We start from the raw sequence: 18,708 nt of genomic DNA on the forward strand, positions 1-18,708 counted from the left end.
GCTGGATCTTCTCAGCCTGGAGGTGAGGAGGTTCAGGGAGGTCTCATCAATGTGTATAAATACCTGAAAGGTGGGTGCAAAGAGAGCTAGGACAGCAGGGAATGGGCACAAACTAGGACACAGGAGGTTCCATCTGACTGCCAGGAAGCACTTCCTCACTCTGTGGATGGTGGAGCACTGGCACAGGTTGCCCTGATAGGCTCTAGAGTCTCCTTAGAGATATTCAAAACCTCTCTGGACTTGGACATGGGCAATCTGCTGTAGTTGGCCCTTTTTGACTAGGGGTTGGATGAGGTGATCTCCAGACTTCCTGCCTCAGTCTTGTGATATGGTGAAGTGCTATAGAGCTGCTCAAGTCCAGGGACTGCTTAATAAGCCATGGAAAATTGCAGAATCCTGTTCCTGCTCCACTGTTCAGCAGCAATGTGCCAGTCTTTTGTACAGACTGACAAATACACCCTGTTTTTGCTTCGGTCCTGTCTGTCCAGTGAAATATACTTCATTCTATAAGCAGAAATGGTTCATCACAGAGGCTTTCAGTTAATGTGAAACTTTGCAGGCCCTGTATCTAGACACACTTTCAAAGACTCCTCTGACTCATGTTTTAATTAGGTTTTATTTCTTTGTCTCAAAAGGAAGAGATGAAGAATCTGCATTAAAGCTTAGTCTTCTGAATTTATTAAAAAGTAGGCTGTAAGTGCTAATTCTGGATAACGCTGAAAACAGCGTATAGTAACTGTGCATAAAAAGCCACTGCATATTGTAACATTATTAATTTGTAAAAACAAATTGCTGAAATAAGCTGACTGACAGTCTATGCCAATAATTACACATAATAACTGTGGGCAAACATAGCGTATAGTTGCTAGAGTGTTTTCTGTTTTGTGCGATGGCTCTAAGCAATTCTTGCCAGATGGGCTGATAATGTAATTAGGAATCGCTCTGTTAAATGAGGCAGTATTTAAATTGGCAACTAATTTTCCTATCTATTAACCAGCTTAAAAAAGAAGAACTGTTACCCAAATGATTTCTAGCTGCTAATCCCTAGCAAAGTAGCATAGCACTTCCTTGCACATTTTTTTAAGCACTGTCTAGACTATTTTCTGTAGGGCCTAGTATGTTGTGGGACAAAAGAAGAAAGAGAGGGAGTTAGGACATGTTAACAGTTTCAGGAGTTTTTGGAAGGGATGGATTTCTACTAAGCCAGTGTACCATGGTATGTGATGGCAGGTCAAGGAGCCAATGATGAGATGCTTTCAATTTAGAAGTCTCTAAATGTGGACAGAAAATGTTTTTACTCTGTGATAGCTTACTGTGCGGCATACTCCATCAAGCAGAGTAGGACTGTAAGCCCTATTTTAAGCATATGTGTAGGAGAAATCATGAAAACACAGCAGGACAAGATTATGAATGGTGTATGAATGTTAGTAGTGTGTAATGCTCACTCTTTACTGGGGAAGAGAGCAAGGAGGATAGAAAGACAGGCCTTGGGTCAAGTAGATATCCCAGGGAAGGTAATTTTCATTGCAGCGTCTTATGGGTCCAGCTTCATTGGACCTACTGGCTTCATAGAATCATTGAATCATAGAGTAGCTCAGATTGAAAAAGACCAATGCTGAGTACAGGGGAAGGATGACTTCCCTAGTCCTGCTCACCATTCCTGATACAGGCCAGGATGCCATTGACCTTCTTGGCCACCTGGGCACACTGCTGGCTCATATTGAGTCGACTGTCTGTCAGTACACCAGGGTCCCTTTTCATCAGGCAGCTTTCCAGCCACTCCTCCCCAAGCCTGTAGGGTTGCCTGGGGTTGTTGTGACCAAATGCAGGACCCAACACTTGACCCTATTGGAACTCATACAGTTTACCTTGGACCATTGATCCAGTCTGTCCAGGGCCCTCTGTAGTGTCTTTCTCCCCTCTGGCAGAGGAATATCATACTGGGGTTCTGCTACAGGCCTCCTGAGAAGGAAGACTAAGTGGATAAGGCCTTCCATTAACAGATGTGAGCAGCTTCATGTTCACAAAACATGGTCCTCATGGGAGACTTCTTCCACCCCAGTATCTGTTGGAAGGACAACACAGCAGGGTGCACCAGCAATCAAAAAGGTTCCTGGATATTGCAAGAGTGGTACATGAAGCCCATGAAGAAAAAGGGGTGCTATGCTGGACCTTGTCCTCACCAATGAGGAGAGGGACTGGTGAGGGTAAGTGTGAAGCTCATGCAGCCTTGACTTGCAAAAAAAGTTGGAAACCCTACCGAAAAATGGGGCAAATTTCAAGATCCTTATGGTGTCAAAGTGATGCACAGTCAGCTTGCTGCTCTGGACTTGAGAAGAGCAGACTTCAAACTCTTTGGGGAACTTCTTGGAAGGGTGACATGGGATAAAGCCTTGGAGGAAAGAGGGACCAAGAACAGCTGAATAAGTATTCAAGGATATCTCCTCGCAAGCCTCAGAGCAGTGCATCCCTAAGAAAAATGAAGGCAGGCAGAGGAAATGTCAGGAGGCTCTGTGGATTGACAAGCTGCTCCTAGACTTACTTAAGTGCAGAAAGAAAGTTGGATAGGAGACGAAGCAGGGAACAGGTTACCTGGGAGAGCTACAAAGAAGTTGTCTGAGCAGCTGGGAATTAGGTCAGAAAAGCTAAAACCCAGAACAGGGGAAATATTGTAAAATCGCTGGGGCTAAAGGGATAATGAGAAGAAATTCTACCAGGTTTACTCAGTGATGAAAAGGAAAAGTCAGGGGAAGACTGGGTCCCCTCCAGAAGAAAACTGAAGACCATAGATGAGAGATACTGAGAAAGCTTAAGTACTCACTGACTTCTTTGCCTCAGTCTTCTCCAACAAGGCTCTGGCTACACCATCCAAGCTGCAGGAAGCAAAATTAGGAACCCGGAGAAGGAAAAGATCTGCCTGCTGTAAGTGTAGATCAGGTTTAAGATCATCTAAAGAACCTGAGAGTGTACATGTCATGGGACCCAATGAAGATCCATTCAATTGGGTTTGTGAGGGAACTAGCGAAACTGCCAAGCTGCTATCCATCATATTTGAAATGTCATGGCTGTGTGGTAAAGTTCCCACTGACTGGAAAAGGGGAAATATAACCCTCATTTTCAAAAAGGAAAAAATTAAAATAAAAATCCAGGAGAACTACTATCAGTTTCACCTCTGTGTCTGGCAAGATCACGGAGCAGATCCTTCTGAAGCACATGGAAAATAAAGATGAGGTAATTGGTTTGGTAACCAACATTGGCTTCACCAAGGGGCAATGTCTGCCCTGACAAATCTTGGTGGCATTTCTAATGGAGTTTAATGGCATCATGGAAAGAAAGAACAACTGACATTATCTACCTGACTTCACTGTTTCCACATTGACATCCTCCCCACCAAACTGGAGAAAAACAGATCTGATGGGTAGATCACTCACTGGATAAGGAATTGGCTGGATCTCAGAGAGCTGCAGTCACTGATCAGTGTCTAGGTGGTGCGCAGCGACGAGTGGTGTCTCTTGGGCATCAGTGCTGGTACTGGTCATATTTAGCATCTTTGTATGTGACATGGACAGTGGTGGTTGAAGTTGCACTCTTCAGGCAAGTTTGCAGATGACTCCAAGCTGAGTGGTGTGGTTACACGTCTAGAGAATGGGATGCCACCCTAGAGGGACCTGGGTCAGGCTTGAGGGATCGGTCCACATCAACCCGATGAAGTTCAATCACAGGCCAGTACAGGGTCTGGCCACCTAGCGTCAGGGGTAACCCCAAGCACAGATACAGGGTTGGACAGAGAATGGCCTTGAGAGAAGGATTTTGAGGATGTCGGTTGATGAAAGATTCAATATGAGCTGGCAATGTATGCTTTCAGCCCAGGAGGCCAGCCGTATCCTTGGTTGAGAGAAGTGTGAGACCAGCAGCAGGTTGACGGGAGATGATCGTGTTCTGATCTTGCTCTTGGTGAGACCTCACTTGGAGTTTTGCATACAGGTTCTGAAAGTTCAGCAAACAAGAAGAAATGGAGCTGTTGGTAGGCAGTCAGGGGAAGGGTCACAAGGATGATCAAAAGCTGGTAGCACCTCTCCTATGAGAACAGGGCTAAGAGAGCTGGGACCTTTCAAGCCTGGGGAAAGAAGGCTCTGGGGGTACCTCGATAGCAGCCTTTAGTATGCTGAAGGAGGCCTACAGGAAAGGTGGGGAGGGTCTTTTTTATTTGTGGCATGTTAGTCACAGGACAAGCGGGAAATGGCTTTAATACTGGAAGAGGTAGATTTAGACTAGATAGTTAAGAACAAAGTTTTTATACTCTGATGGTGGTGACACACTGAACAGGTTGCTCAGTGAGGCTGTGGATGCCCCCTCCCCAGAAGCACTTTAAGGTCAGGCTGGATGGGGCTTAGAGCAACGTGGTGTAGAGGGAGGTGTCCCTGCATGTAGCAGGGGGGTTGGAACTAGGTGACCCTTCCAACCCAAACCATTTTGTGATTCTATGAAGAATCTGCAACGCTTTGACCTGAAAGAATCAGGTCCATTAACTTGAAAATTTATACTGAATTTTTCCACGGGCCAGTCTTCTATTGGGATGAAGATGATGGCTGTCTCAGTGTGGGTTACCCAGGGAACCTCATCAGAAACAGCAGTGCAACAAGGTTGCATGCAAGCTGTAGGATTCCACACCTGGCAAAGACTGTGGATGCTAAACCCCACAGAGAACTGTTTCAAAGAAATGAGTTGTGCACCTTGCGGCCTGTGGGAGTAAGTCTGAATATAGTCTAGTTCAGAACAGAGGCAAGGTTCATCCCTGCTCAGGGATAATGAAGTCACTTTCTGAATGCATGATGCATTTTGCAAACTGCACATTACTGGTCATCAGGCATAGATAGTGTCTAGTGTTGATGATGTTATATTGACAGCACTTGCAGTAGCAGGCAGGGCATGAGCCCGAACCACAGGCAGAGGAAGCTTTGCTGAATGAAAAAAGATGACAAGATGAGGAGAAAAATTTTCTGATACCAAAATACAATATTAGACAACGTAAAACTGAAAAAAAAATAAAAAATTAAAGACATAGTGATGAGTTAAATTATTGAAGCAGTTGAGTGAGTATATAGTCAGTGTTCTTTGACTTTCCAAGCCCCGGAAAGTTTGAGAGATCCTTGAAGTATTGACAGTGTATTTGACTTCCACTTGAAATGAATCTTTACAACTGTTGTTTTTTTTTTTTAGTGTCTCCACCCATTCAGAGTAGAAAACAGTTCATGAGATACGTGGCCTGAGGAAACTTCCGCCACCCTGTTGACGCATTTCAATGGTCATGACTTTCAGTAAACAGGTTTTGAGTTGTTTGTGTTCTTTTAAGCAGAACGTTATGGCATGTAGATAGGGTGCCAGATTTCTGCTGTAAGTTTTTCATGGCAAAGGTGGATGTTCCTGTCTTGCTCAGTCTATACCCAGGCACCTCAGTGAATCTCTTATTAGTAATCATAGTAGTTTTGCTTCTGTATGAAGCATACCATTCAGAAAATAATAATATCCAGGTATGATATGAAGTACAGATTTCATGTCTGACAGCTGTAGTTAAGGTGACCTTTGGGGCAAAAAAAAAAGGCTTTTAAGTTTGCTTTATAGGTCTGAAGCTGAACTTGGAAATGGGAAAAAAAAAAAAAGAAAAAAAAGAAAAAGAAAAAGAAAACAATAAAAAAAGCCCCACAATGGTAGGCTTTCCTTTTGTGCTTCAGAAAGCATAAGGAAAAGAGTATTACATGGTTTTTAAGGCCAGGCATGTGATAACTCAGCAGCATCTGGGTCTTTTCTCCTTTGTAGCCTCATTTGACCTGAGGGAACGGCATGGAGCTGTGCCAGGGGAGGGGCAGCCGGGGGTCAGGGAAGGGGGCTGCACCACAGGGAGGTGGGCATGGAACGGGATGCACAGGGCTGTGGGCACGGCCCCCAGTGCCAGAGTTCACGGAGTGTTTAGACAGTGCTCTCAGACATTGGGTATTGTGTGAAGTCCAGAACTGGACTCAGTGATCCTTGTGGGTCTCTTCTAATAAATAATCTTAGGATTATTTGATGATTCAGCCATACCTCTTTGATCTTGGCTGTCATCTAACAGTTTATGAAAAAAAAACATGGCAATGGCTAAATAATCAGCTGTAAGAGACAGGACATAATTCTTTCAAGGTGGCTACTGTAAATCCTGTGGACTTGCTTTGCCAGCCAAGGAGAGAGCTTTCATTCTTGGTCTCTGGTGCTTTGCCACGAGGCCCTCAGCAGCTCTCCCTCATCATCAGTGCCTTTTTTCCCTGCTGCAGATAGGTGGAGGGACAAGTTGAGGATCTGTGGAGTTCAGGCTTCATTGGCAAGCAAGATGGTGAAATGTGACGGCTGTCACTTCCATCTGCTGTAATCTGGGCCCAGCTGACCTCTAGAGATGGAGCAGGGCAGGCCTTGGGCCTCGAGAACTCTGTCTGCTGCCCTGTGACTCACCAGAGCTGGTCTGGAAGCTGCCCAGCAGCCTTGTTACGCTGGCAGAGAACTGGCACAGAATAACACAGGCTCTGGCAGGGACAACATGAAAGTAGCTCTTAATGAGATGGGGAGGCACTAAAGAAAGTTCAGAGCCAAAGGGCAGTGGGAAGAGAAGGAACACTCAGTCAGTTATACCCACCCCAAAATGATCCACTAATCACTGCTGCCGTTGTGAGGACCACAATAAATCTATGTCTGCCCTGGCCGCCCGCGTCTCATTATGCACAAACATGCAGATCAGGAATGTCAGACTCAATAGTGATTTGTTGTGTGAGCTCGGCCACAGCCGAGTGGGCTGGGACCTGCATGGTTAGCTGTCTTTGTGTTTTCCATTTTTTCTTTTCTTTCCTTTTTTCTTGTGAGGGTATCAGTTTGCTTTTGGAAATGTTGATTTGCTCTGTCCTGTGGGCAGTAAACTTGCCCATTTTCTCAGTGATTTGTGAATTCTGTGATGTTAACATTTTATACAAACTGGGGGGGGGGTGGAGAGGGGAAGGAGAGGGAGAAGAAATATCTTTCATATGTGTCATAGTTTGTGATTGAGTTTTTGTTTGAGGTTGCTTTTTTTTCCAGTCCTCCTCCATGTACAGTGTCATGCATATTACCAAGGGTAGGGCAACACCTACGTGTATTTATGCAGCTGATATACAGTGCCCATTACTCAAACATCACAGACTGCCTTGGTAATGCTAATTAATTTAAGCCCCGCAGCACCCCTTTGAGGCAACTTTTGTTGGTCCTGATAGATGCATCCATTGTAGCTGCTCTTTGTTATTTATTTTTAATATGATTTCTATCCCAGAGAGGAAAGGGGGAATAAAAACAAACAAAAAAAGGAATAACTCTTACTTTCATACGTGGTTGACAGAATGTTAGATTTTAATCTCAGCAAAACAATGTATGAAGTAAACTGTGGATTTTACTGCCAGTCATGCCTCAGAGGTTCTCATTTTCTTTCAAAGCCTCAGTTCCTACAGCCAGGTGAACTTAAATATGTCCTTTTGTTTTTAACAGTCTGTCTAGCTTGTGTGTGATTGCAACATAAATGTTAATGTATTGTCTCCACTTAGTCTAAAATCTGAGATGCAGTGAGGTAGGTAAATATCTTGACTAAGGTTGCAATTTTGTTTATATTTATTCTTAACATTTTTGCATGATTAGGACTGGGAATGCCAATGACAAGTGCATGTAGTTCAAAAGAGAGTCCCACACATTACTTGTTGATTCTGTGTTTGTTCTCTTCAGATCTCTGCAGTCCCATATTGTATTAGCTAGGTCAGACAAGGGCAATCCGCTATTTCCTTCTTTTCCTTGTGCAAACTAAAGATGTTTTTAAATATCAGCTCACACTTTTTTTTTTCTATGCTCATTGTAAAATCTGTTAAGGAAGTATTTGGTGTATCTTCTCCAAGTTCTTTATCCTCCTTTATGCTCCTTTCTGAACTTGATCCTGTTTCTCCACCTCTTTTGTCAACACTAAGTTCATTTACTGTATCTTTCTCCCTTACCCTTCCCACATCTACTTTTGGTGCTCAGTCTTGAGTCTTAAGTACTGATGAGGGCTAAAGAAATGGTGGGTTCAGGTTGTATTCAAACCAAGGGCAAACCAGCCCTGATGTCTCCCTCCTACTGGTAAATTCTTAATTCCTTATCATTGTTATAGGGGCAGGTGTCTGCTGTTGCCTAGAGCATAATTTCACAATTATTTGGGGGCCAATCTGAGATCACACTGTTACCAAAGGAGACAATCACCATTTTCTAGTATCTGCTCCTACCATCTCCTGTCAAGTAGCTGTCCGAGATGACAGATGACTAATTTCTTTCTAGCTGTAGATGAGGAAACTGATCTGATCTGTAGCACGGCCACACGGATACTAATGCTTGTGCCAAGAAGCCATGGGAAACGTACAGCCAAGATCCGGCAAAAGCATGACCACCAGTTCTGGTAGTGGTACAGTCTCTTTCTGGCTTAAATTATCATTTAATGGCACTCCAAGCTGTAGTTTCAAGGTGATCCTGCATCTCAGCTCGTTCACAGCTGTGACCTTCTGCTTTATGCTAGTACAAGCATTTTCCCACACCTGTGGTGAACCAGACTGGGCACCTGAGCCAAAGGGGAAAAGAGAGGATTTCATTTTTTTCTGTGTTTTCATTAGGCAACTTTTGGCATAAATTATCCTCCCAATTAACAGAACAAGTGGCCCACACTAAGGCCGCCTTCCAATCAAGGCTTTTCACTGTGCTTATAAATCTGGCCTTCTGCTACCAGGCAATAAAGACTGTGGTGGGGTGCCACCGCTTGGAGGGAGTTATGCTTTCTTCTTATGCTTTCCAAGCTTCATGTTTATGCTCATTTCTGCTCTGACTGGCACTCAGCCCTCTACCTAGAAACAGCTCCTACAGCAAGCTGCGCTTTAGATGGGACACAAAGCAGTATGCGCCCTGAACAAGGCAGGTTGCTGGCACACATGGACTGGGCCAAAAAGAAGTTTGAGGTGGTCAGAAATTCATTTGCTGTGCAAATACAGGCTTGGTGGGTGTTCTCCCTTCCATGACCATGACTATTTTAAAGCATTGCATTATAATCAGCTGTTCTGGAGGGGCCACAGCAATGTGTCTTCCCCAAAGGTTAACACTCTGTATTTATTTTTCAAAGCAACTTTCATCTTCATTTTTAAACTAAAGGTAGTTTAGAAAAAAAAAAAAAAAAAAAAAAAAACATTAATGATTTTTTTGTTTGTTTAGTTGAATATGAAAACCACCTCTCCTTTCTTCTGTTTCGGCAGTTAAATATTCTGGTTGACACTGGAAGCAGTAATTTTGCTGTAGCAGGTGTGCCTGATCCTGATGTCACCTCCTACTTCAATACAGAGCTGTAAGTACCTGTTCTGCACACTGTGGTGGGATAGGATGTCTTTGAGATTCTGACTCATCCATGCATAAGAGGATGATCAGGTTGTTCATGGGGCTTCACTGACGTCCCATTCAGACTGGGTTTTTTGTCCTGAACCAGAAGATCGGCTGTCCCCAATGCAGAGTCCATGGTTTGACACCACAAATGTTCCCACTGATGACAGGAAAACAGATCTGGGCCCTGTGCTGATTAGAGCTGGGGGAAAAGGAAAATTATAGTGTAAACGTTATTTGCAAACTCACACCAACTTCAGCCAGTTTCTTGTCCAAACAGTCTTGGAACTACAAGTTTAAAATTACTTTCTTTTTGTTTAAAAACAGTAATTAATTAACACTAGCTTTACCTACTACTTGACATTTTATCTACAACCAAAACTATTCAGTCATAAAGTAATTTGTTGTCCTCGAAGTCCTCAGTCACTGTTTGGGACAGGTCCTGTGCTGAGTTTGGTTTTTAATAAGATATGACTTGGGGATTTTAGTGCCTGTTACACACAAGATTCGCTGTTTAACAAGAGCTGACATTAGTCACAGCCAAGCACAGCTTTGTGTGAATAATTCTCCTTCCTTTCATCTTTCCTTTTTGCCCTTCCCTAGTTCCATTTATTCCAGGTGAATTTCTACAAATCAGAGTGCCTATCTTTAGCTGAACCATGTAGATAAAATTACTTAGAGGACTGAAAGGCAGGAAAACATCAACATTTTCATTACCTCTTCATGTGTTCTACCATAGGGTACTGGTTTGTTGTTTTTTTCCAATAAGATACACTAGTGATGGAGGCAAAGCCAGTATTTCCATGCTGCCTAGTAGAATAATCTTACCTAGTAGAATAACCTAGTAGAATAACCTTAGTCACATATTCAGCTGTTGGTAGAGATGCTTCACCTAGGTCTGAAAAGTACAGAATTTGTGTTTAAATGCTATTTCTGCGCTACTGCAGAATTTTACTTGCTAGCTATTCCCTTCCATAGGTAGTGGCTGTAATTACAAGAGAACTAAATTGTCAGAAACCAAAAGCAGAGAAGTATTCCTCCCCCCATTTTCTCTTTAGTGGTGTCACTTTGTCTAGACAGGCAAGGCCTCTCTCATAAGAACCACACACCATTGCAAACAGCAACAACAGAGGCTGTGTGTTGAGAACGCTATGAAATCACTTGAAGGTTACAGCCTCTTATCTGTGAACATTGTGTTTTGAGAACTTTGATATGAAATTAATAATGAAACCTTGAAAATTAGGCCCTGCAGAGTTAAGGGTACTTTGTCAAATGATTCAAACTCAGTAATAGCAGAGAGTAATTGCAATAGCAGTTCCTAGTTTGGGTTGGATTGCTGCAGAACTGGAATATGCTCAGAATAAAGTGCAGCCATTAGCACGCTTGAACCCAGCTACATCAAGCTACTTTCCTTTCAGGTAGTTAAGGCATAAATGTCAGCTGGGGCACATCTTGGCCCCATTGTAATCAGTAAGGTATTTAAATACTGATTGAAGGAAAACTTGATAGGTCACTTGTTACATCTTCCCACTGAGGCAAGGGCTGTCACTAGAATGGATCAGCCGTGGCTGGTTCTTGCCAAGTCCTGTAAGCCTCTGAGGGTGGAAAATTCATGATCTCTGGGCAGTGTGTTTCACTCATGTGCCATCTTCTCCTATAGAGGAAATGCTTCCTAATATCCAAACTGAACTTAACAAAAGGATCTTAACCCTGACAAAGAAAGTTGTCTGTGTCATTTCTGTAGCCATCTTTCAAGTTGTTGTAAGCTGCTATGAATTCTCCTTTTGTCTTCATTTGCAAAACAAGTCCAGGTCCACTTAACTTCTCATAGGTCCTTTCTTGAGATCCCTGACCTATTTGGCAGCCCTCTTCCAATCCATCTGTTGTTTCTCCACATCCGTGTTTAACTGGCTTCATACAGCTGGCTACAATATTCCAGTTGTGGTCTCATCAGCGCTGGCCAGAAAAGGATATTAAACTTGCTTAGATATATTGACTGTGGCCCTCCAAACGCAGTCCGTAGTAGTTCTCTATATGCACAGTGCAAGTATACTGCTGGCTCTTATTCAGTCTGGTGTCTACCATCATCCGAGGTCCCTTTCTGTGGCTTCTCAGCCTATCCCAGTGCATGGAGTTGTTTCACCTAAGCTGCAAAACTTTGTGCTTCTCCCTGTTGAATGCCATGAGGTTTCTCTTCCCGTTTTTCTAAGTTCCCCTGGATTCAAGCTCTGCCATTCAGCACATCAGCTGTGCTCTTTAAGGTATCCTGTGAAAATCTGCTTAGGAGTACAGTCTGTCCATCATATTGGTTCTTCACAAAGATGTTAAGCAATTTTCCCCTACTGATGTTTTGCATTCAACATGTCATGAACCTGACACTGAGCCACTAATCACTGATCCTTTTAGGCCTGGGGGCATAGCCCATCTTCAGCCACCTAGTGGTCTGTTCATCCTGCTCTACATCCTCAGATTCCAAATGGGAATGCTGTGGGAGGTGGTGTCAACAGTCTGACTAAAGCGAGGAAGTGCTACAGCCCTTCTCTCTCCCCATCTATGTAGATGGTCATCTTGGTGTAGAGGGCAGTGAGGTTATTCAGACATGGTGTGCCTGTGAAATTCCTTGCAATGTTGCAGAGTCCCTTTGTACCTTCTTGTCCTTTGCGTGCTTGGGAATGGATTTCAGCAAGTGATTCTCTGACTCTTCCTCAGCTGAAGTGAAACCACCAGGCCTATAGGCTTATTGCTCATCTCTTTTTGAGAATGGCTTTATGACAGCCTGTTCCTGGCAATCAGGTCACCTTCCCTGGTTGACAATGATTTTGCATAAATGGTAGGCAGGGGCCTTGCTTTTATGTCAGCCAAGTCTGTAAAATGACTCCAGAGTGACCTTTACTCATGTGTAAGTGAAACAAATAGCTTATGTGCACTTTTCTTCCATTCTATGTGGGACACTTCAAAATTAAATAATGACATTGTCTCTCATCTAGTACTTATTCCTGTAGTTTTTCCCTTTCTCATCATAAAGTACTTTCGTATCAAAGTCACAAACTGCAAATTGAAGGCAAGAGAAAAAAAGGGTTAGTAATTTGTTGTATTAATAAAACTACTGGGACTGAGTTAGAGGTATCCATTTATTAGAACTGTGTTGGGGGAACATCATGATGGGTATGAATTTCCTGATTGACAAAATCATAGTTTAATTTTTTTTTTTTCCCAAACGATCAAAGTATTAAATTAAATGCATGATTGATTGATTTTGGATAGACAGTGAGGAGGCAGCATAGGAAAGGTGTGGTCTTTGTTTCAAGAGTCTTAAGGAACTTGGCATGTGTGTTGCTCAGGCCAACCTTCCTTGAGCAATTTTGTAACCAATTTGTTTAATCATATTATGTTTTCTTGTCATGTAGTTGCATTGTTTAATTATCTCAGTTTTTCCGTACAAAACAGCAGAGCCATTCTCATGAATTCATTAGTAACTTGGGTTTTTGAGTGGCTCTTACAGAATTCTGCTCTGAAAAGTTCTGAGTCTGCCATTGATTCTCATACCTCATAAGTCACCAAGATATATAATACTGTGGGAAATGGCCTCATAAACTGAAAAGAAAACCCAACCAGTTACAGCATTTTTTTCTTACACTATTCAAAATAATAAGTGTTTTTTTGTTGAATATGCTACTTATGATAAAAGAGCTACTTTAAACAAATCTGTAAAGTGGTTTTCAGACTTAAATCAGCCTTAGTACTGTAACAGCACATAGAAGAATGACATACCCAGGCTGTTAGAATTCAGCGTTAGTATCCCGTTTTATTTCAGTGTAAGTACCCTGCCTCACAATCTAAAGAGAAAACTGCTCAAGAGTTAGGTGGGGTAGGAAAATTATAGGGAGAAAAATTGAGATAATGCAATAAATTATAAACCAGCTGGCAAAAGTAAGCTTCTGCTTTACATTGTAAAGTCTGGCTGTGCACACTGCATATTTTATGGTTTGGGGTGAATTAGAAACTTGTTCTGGAACCCCTTCAAATTTGATGGGGCTCCTTGGTTAAAAATCAGTAATTTATGTTGTGGAATATCCTGTAGACAACTAGGTTGGTTGCTCATTATTCTTTTTCACTTTGTCTTAAAGTCATTGACTCTGAATCACTTGTCTTGTGCCATCTATCACTGGAGAGAATGAAAACATCCCTTCAGATCTTTTGGTCGTCATTTTCCATCTCTTCTTTGCCACTGCTGTTTGTAAAGATTATTTGCTTCTTCAAAAATAAATAAAGAAAAGGGCAAGCAGGAAAACCTAAAGGCTTGTGTTATGCAGGGTGGCAATGGGAGAGCATGAAATGAAGGAGCTGCATGTTTGGTGAGGTCAAAATTAAACAGTGCTTTATGCATAGTCGTTTTTTTGTTGCTCTGTTGAGCTTCCTTTAAATGTAGAATGACCAGGGAAATAATGTTTTGACTATGTTTTGTTCAGTGCTATAGGCTGGTACTGAGGATTAACTACGTATGGTAACGAACTTGTTGCTTGAGTTCCAAACTGAGATTCCATCCCACTGAAAAAGCTGGATTTCTTATATTTGTTTCATAGCCAGAATGACTTGTTTGGAATTGTACGTGCTGTGTATTTGTTTTAAAACTTTCTGCCCGTGAATTAGAACAGCTCTCTAGTTTTGACCTCTAAAGACATTTTCTTCTTTCGGATCAGCGAGTTGGAAAAGCATGGGCTGATTACAGTCAATAAGATGTAGCAGGAAATGTTTTTGCAGAACAGAATACAATTACTGCCACAAGGATGATGCCAGATCCCTCCCACATTAGGATTTTTTCTCCTTGAAGTAATTAATAAGGCTTCCTCTTTAGTGTGACATTTGTGTGCTTTACCAGTGAGATGAACATCCTCATACATATTTCTACAGGAGGGGAAGCACAGAGTGTGAGCAAGTGACTTGTCCTGCCTTTGTGCAGAAAAATTCAGCAACAGTACTGGGTGATGAGTCCAGTCTTTTTGTATCCTGTCCCAGAGCTCAATCCATGAGGCTGTTAGTGCTCGTGGAAGAAAAGATATGTGCTGCTATTGTTGCTGGTTATGGAGGGTCAGTACATGCTGACTGGCTTTGTGTTACTGTTCCAGTACTCACCTATCTCTCTAGTTTCAGGTGATGATTCTTCTGTTGCACAGCCAGACGCTTTTCAACATGATCAGCCCTGTATTTTCCCTTCCTTTTCTATGTTCTCCTGCAGTTTTCTCTTATGTTGCTAATTATTCAGACTCTGTTTTGATTTGTAAAATGTACTGCCAGTATCACAGTAGTGCTCTGAAGACCCTGACTGAGCAGAGATGTCTCTTTGTCTAAATGTCACAGAAAAGCAGAATTACAAAGAACATTAAAGCAGCAGTAGAAATGACCAGATACAGGTAGTAAGTGCCAGTAACTCTGGAATTTGTGCATTTTGAAATATAACCAGTGCAGCCTATTGTCTCATTTATTTCTGCTGTCTTGGATGTTACAAGCCACTGGGTCCTGAAGCTCCCTGAAGGGCCAGGTGTTGGGAATATCAAGAGCTACTCAGGATGGGGGAGTGGTTTTAAAATAAGACAGGGGTGGTTTAGGTTAGTTATTAGGAGGAAGTTTTTCACTCAGAGGGTGGTGACGCACTGGAACAGGCTGCCCAGACAGGTCGTGGATGCCCCATCCCTGGAGGCATTCAAAGCCAGGCTGGATGTGGCTCTGGGCAGCCTGGTCTGGTGGTTGGTGTCCCTGCCCACTGCAGAGGGGTTGAAACTAGATGATTTTTGAGGTCCTTTTCAACCCAGGCCATTCTATCATTCTGTGATTCTATGAGTATAGCTTGGCCTCTTATTTCTCCATTAGCTTGGAAAAGGATCGCTTGCACAGGCATTTGGTGAAACTGCCCATCAAGATGTGTGTGCTCAAAAAGGTGGGAGTTATCTGTGTATCCATCTAAATGGTGTTCCCCTTGGCAGGCAAAATTCGTCCATCTTACTTCTGGCTGGCTCAGGTAAGGGTGGCTGTGGAGACTTCCGTGGCAGCTCATGAGCCAGGAGAAGCAGTTCTCCGAGTCAGCCCTTGTCAGCGAGCTCTCATCTCCTGCACTGCAGTCAAGGACTTCACGGCTTCATGGCAGCTTCTGTCAGAGCAGCTGTTAGATGAAGGCTGGGTGGATAAAGCTGTCCGCATTTGATAAATGACCTCCACTTTCTGTTGTGTTACATGGATCTAATTTTTTTTGGATTTACTTTTAAAAAGGCTGTCAAGCTGAAAGTCTGCTCTGATGAAGCAAGCATGGTCATTTGTCTCTTTAGAAAGAGAAACTGCCTGCTGAGGAATGGGACCAAAAATAGATTGTAAGGGATCTAGGTGTTCTTTTGCTTCTTATTTGTGATGCAGATGGAGGGTGATTGTTATGTTTATGCTACAGGTTTTTAAAATGAAAAATTTCATGGTTTTTGTAATGTTTTTGTTATGTATTCTAACCAGGATTTATTTTCTTTGCTCCTTTGTTTTTGTTATCCTGGTCTAGAAGGAAATCCTCCCTTTCATTCTCTAAGTTAGTGAATCATTTCTTAGTTATATCCAGAGCCAGTAACTTCTTTATGGATTGGCCAGACTGCAGACCTAATGTTTGTCTTACTGCTTAACTCACAGCAATATTCTCATTTATCCAAAATGGAATTTTAATACGATTAATGGGATATTAGTCTACCGCTATCCGGTTATCTTGGTATTTCAATTTTAGAGTTGAATTCACGAGCTTTTTATTTCTTACTACCACTTAGTATGTTCCATCTCCAGTTAAAAGTTATTGCTACTATTTTGTTGGACCAGTCTGATTCAGAGACACACTGCGCTAGATGGCACAAAACCTTTGATTAAGTTTTAAAAAAAAATAGAGTCATTTAAGGCTTTGGGATAAAAGAGGGACTCAAGGGTATCTTTGTAATTATTATTATTATAATCGACTGTTACTTCCTTTAAAGTCCATTTCCCTTCTTCTGTGCATATATGTGATTGACTTTACAGATTTTACTTTCTTTTTCCTCTCTGTGGAAAACTAAGGTTGGGCAGTGTTATGGTGTCTTGGATTGTAAATAAGCAGCTCACACATAACTGTATCTTTTCCTTTTAAAGGTCAAGTACATACAAATCACAAGGGATTGAAGTCACAGTTAAGTATAGTCAAGGAAGCTGGACTGGAGTGCTGGGTACAGATGTCATTACTATCCCAAAGGGGATTGATGGCAGCTACACCATCAACATCGCTACCATTCTTGAGTCGGAGAATTTCTTCTTACCAGGGGTTAAATGGCATGGAATTCTCGGTCTTGCTTACGACACCTTAGCTAAGGTAAGTCATCTTTTCCCCGGCTTTTATCTTTCGCAATGATAATAAATAGCAATCTAAAGATTAGAATAAAGAAGGCAGATGATGATCTGTCAGCATGAGATTCTTCCCTTCCAATGACTCTTTCCTAACTATCCTTCAGATTTGTTAAAATCCGGAAAGAATAAATTGGGTTGTGATGGTATCCAAGTTCCACATGTCGATTTAGGCTTTTCTGGTGATGAAGGCTCTGATTTTAATGCATTTGGAATAAATAAATTTTCACAGTGCTTTTAATACCAGAGGATGAGAATAAAAGTTATATGGCTTCTGGTGTGTGTACAGAAAGCAATTATTATCATTCTGATAATCGTCTTCAAGATTTGTCAGCAGGCTGTTGAATCTTTTGTAAAAGCTCTTGGCAGTCCATTCTAAGACATTCCCCGTTCATCAAGTAAAAGTTGATATAGAAGGTATATATGGGTAGTTTCAGTACAAATGTTAGCTACCGTGTTTTCATGAACATAATAATCAAATGCATCTTGTTCTTATGAGGTAAGAAATTCAGATAGAAGTTTAAATTAAAAGCTGAAATGTATAAGCTTGTAATCTAAAACTGGAATTGTGATTGTTGCACTGCATAGTCATAGCTTTCAACCTACACAGAACAGTCTGAGAAATTCATAAACTGAGATGTATCCATTTTGAACGGATGATTCAGTACTGTCTGCCAACTCTGGAATTAAAATGCTTTATTCAAGAGCTGTGTGATCATTCTATTGACTTTACCTCAGCTGCTGTCATACATTGTCAACAGACAGACAAAGAGGAGCTGCTTCTCAGACTCTGCTTTTGGGCAAATAGCGTGTTCAGGATATTTATTTTTCCCCTTTTCTGAAGACTTCAGTGTCGTTGGCTTCTGAGGCTGCTTTGTGTAGTAAGAGCAGTTGGCACCTCGCAAGCTAATCAGTGGACCTGCCTGTCATCAGATGTAACTGCACAGAAATTTGAATTACACTGAAATTATAGTACTTCAGTAACTGCAAAGGCAAGTATGGCATACAGAGAAGCAAAGAACTAGCTAGCCAACAATCAGTTGAACTTGAATATAAAGTTCCTTAGAAGAAAGAAGAGGAAATAAAGCCATTAAATTCAAAGTTCATTAGAATTAAATTATGTTTAAAAACTGCAGTTCCACACTTTAAAATCTGTCCTTTAACTGTAGGAGGTGGGAAGGGAAAGTCATGTTTGAACATTCTAATAACTGAAATTCTTTTCCAAATAGAAAGCATTGATGAGAGCTTCTACCTGAAACTGAAATAAGTATTTGAGTTCCAAAACTGCAGTTGGAAAATACTCTCATGCTTTAGAGATTTCTTTGACAGCGGTCAAGATTAAAACTTCTTTTAGAAAACAAAAGAAAAAGACTAATGACAGGTGCTGGTTTGAGTTTGTTTGTTTTTTTGATGACTTATATTATCTAGTATTTTCATCACTTGGTCGTCAGAAACTCAGTTTACTTGTGAAAAGTAGTCTTTTTTACATGACTTGCTCATTACTTTAAGGAAACATTCTAATTGATACTTCTGCAATTCTTTTTGTTTTTTTACACCCTCAAGCCTTCAAGTTCGGTGGAGACGTTCTTTGATTCTCTTGTGAGGCAGGCAAAGATCCCCAACATTTTCTCCTTGCAGATGTGTGGTGCTGGACTGCCTGTTTCTGGAAGTGGTACCAACGGAGGTAGTCTTGTGGGTATCTGTCAGTCTGAGAGGGAAGATGAATCTTTGTTAAACTCTCTCCCTTTTTTCTGTGATTATCCTGCTACCAAATTTAGTGGTTAAATGTACAAAATGTTTTATAATTTTTTAAGGTGAAGTTAAGCACTTAGGCAAAACTCGAGCACCTCCTTATTTTCATTCTCTATTTTTTTTTAATCT

At 41.7% G+C, this 18,708-nt stretch overlaps 1 protein-coding gene across 1 annotated transcript in view; it reads left to right on the forward strand.

The window, feature by feature from the left end:
* Positions 1-18,708, forward strand: part of BACE2 (beta-secretase 2) — a 51,519-nt gene that overhangs the window by 15,098 nt on the left and 17,713 nt on the right. Inside the window, 3 exon segments of the mRNA XM_015881943.2 lie at positions 9,312-9,400; positions 16,579-16,795; positions 18,391-18,519. Of these exon segments, the coding sequence (XP_015737429.1) occupies positions 9,312-9,400; positions 16,579-16,795; positions 18,391-18,519 (435 nt within the window).

This window comes from Coturnix japonica, chromosome 1 (genome assembly GCF_001577835.2).
Source record: "Coturnix japonica isolate 7356 chromosome 1, Coturnix japonica 2.1, whole genome shotgun sequence".
Classification (NCBI taxonomy): domain Eukaryota; kingdom Metazoa; phylum Chordata; class Aves; order Galliformes; family Phasianidae; genus Coturnix; species Coturnix japonica.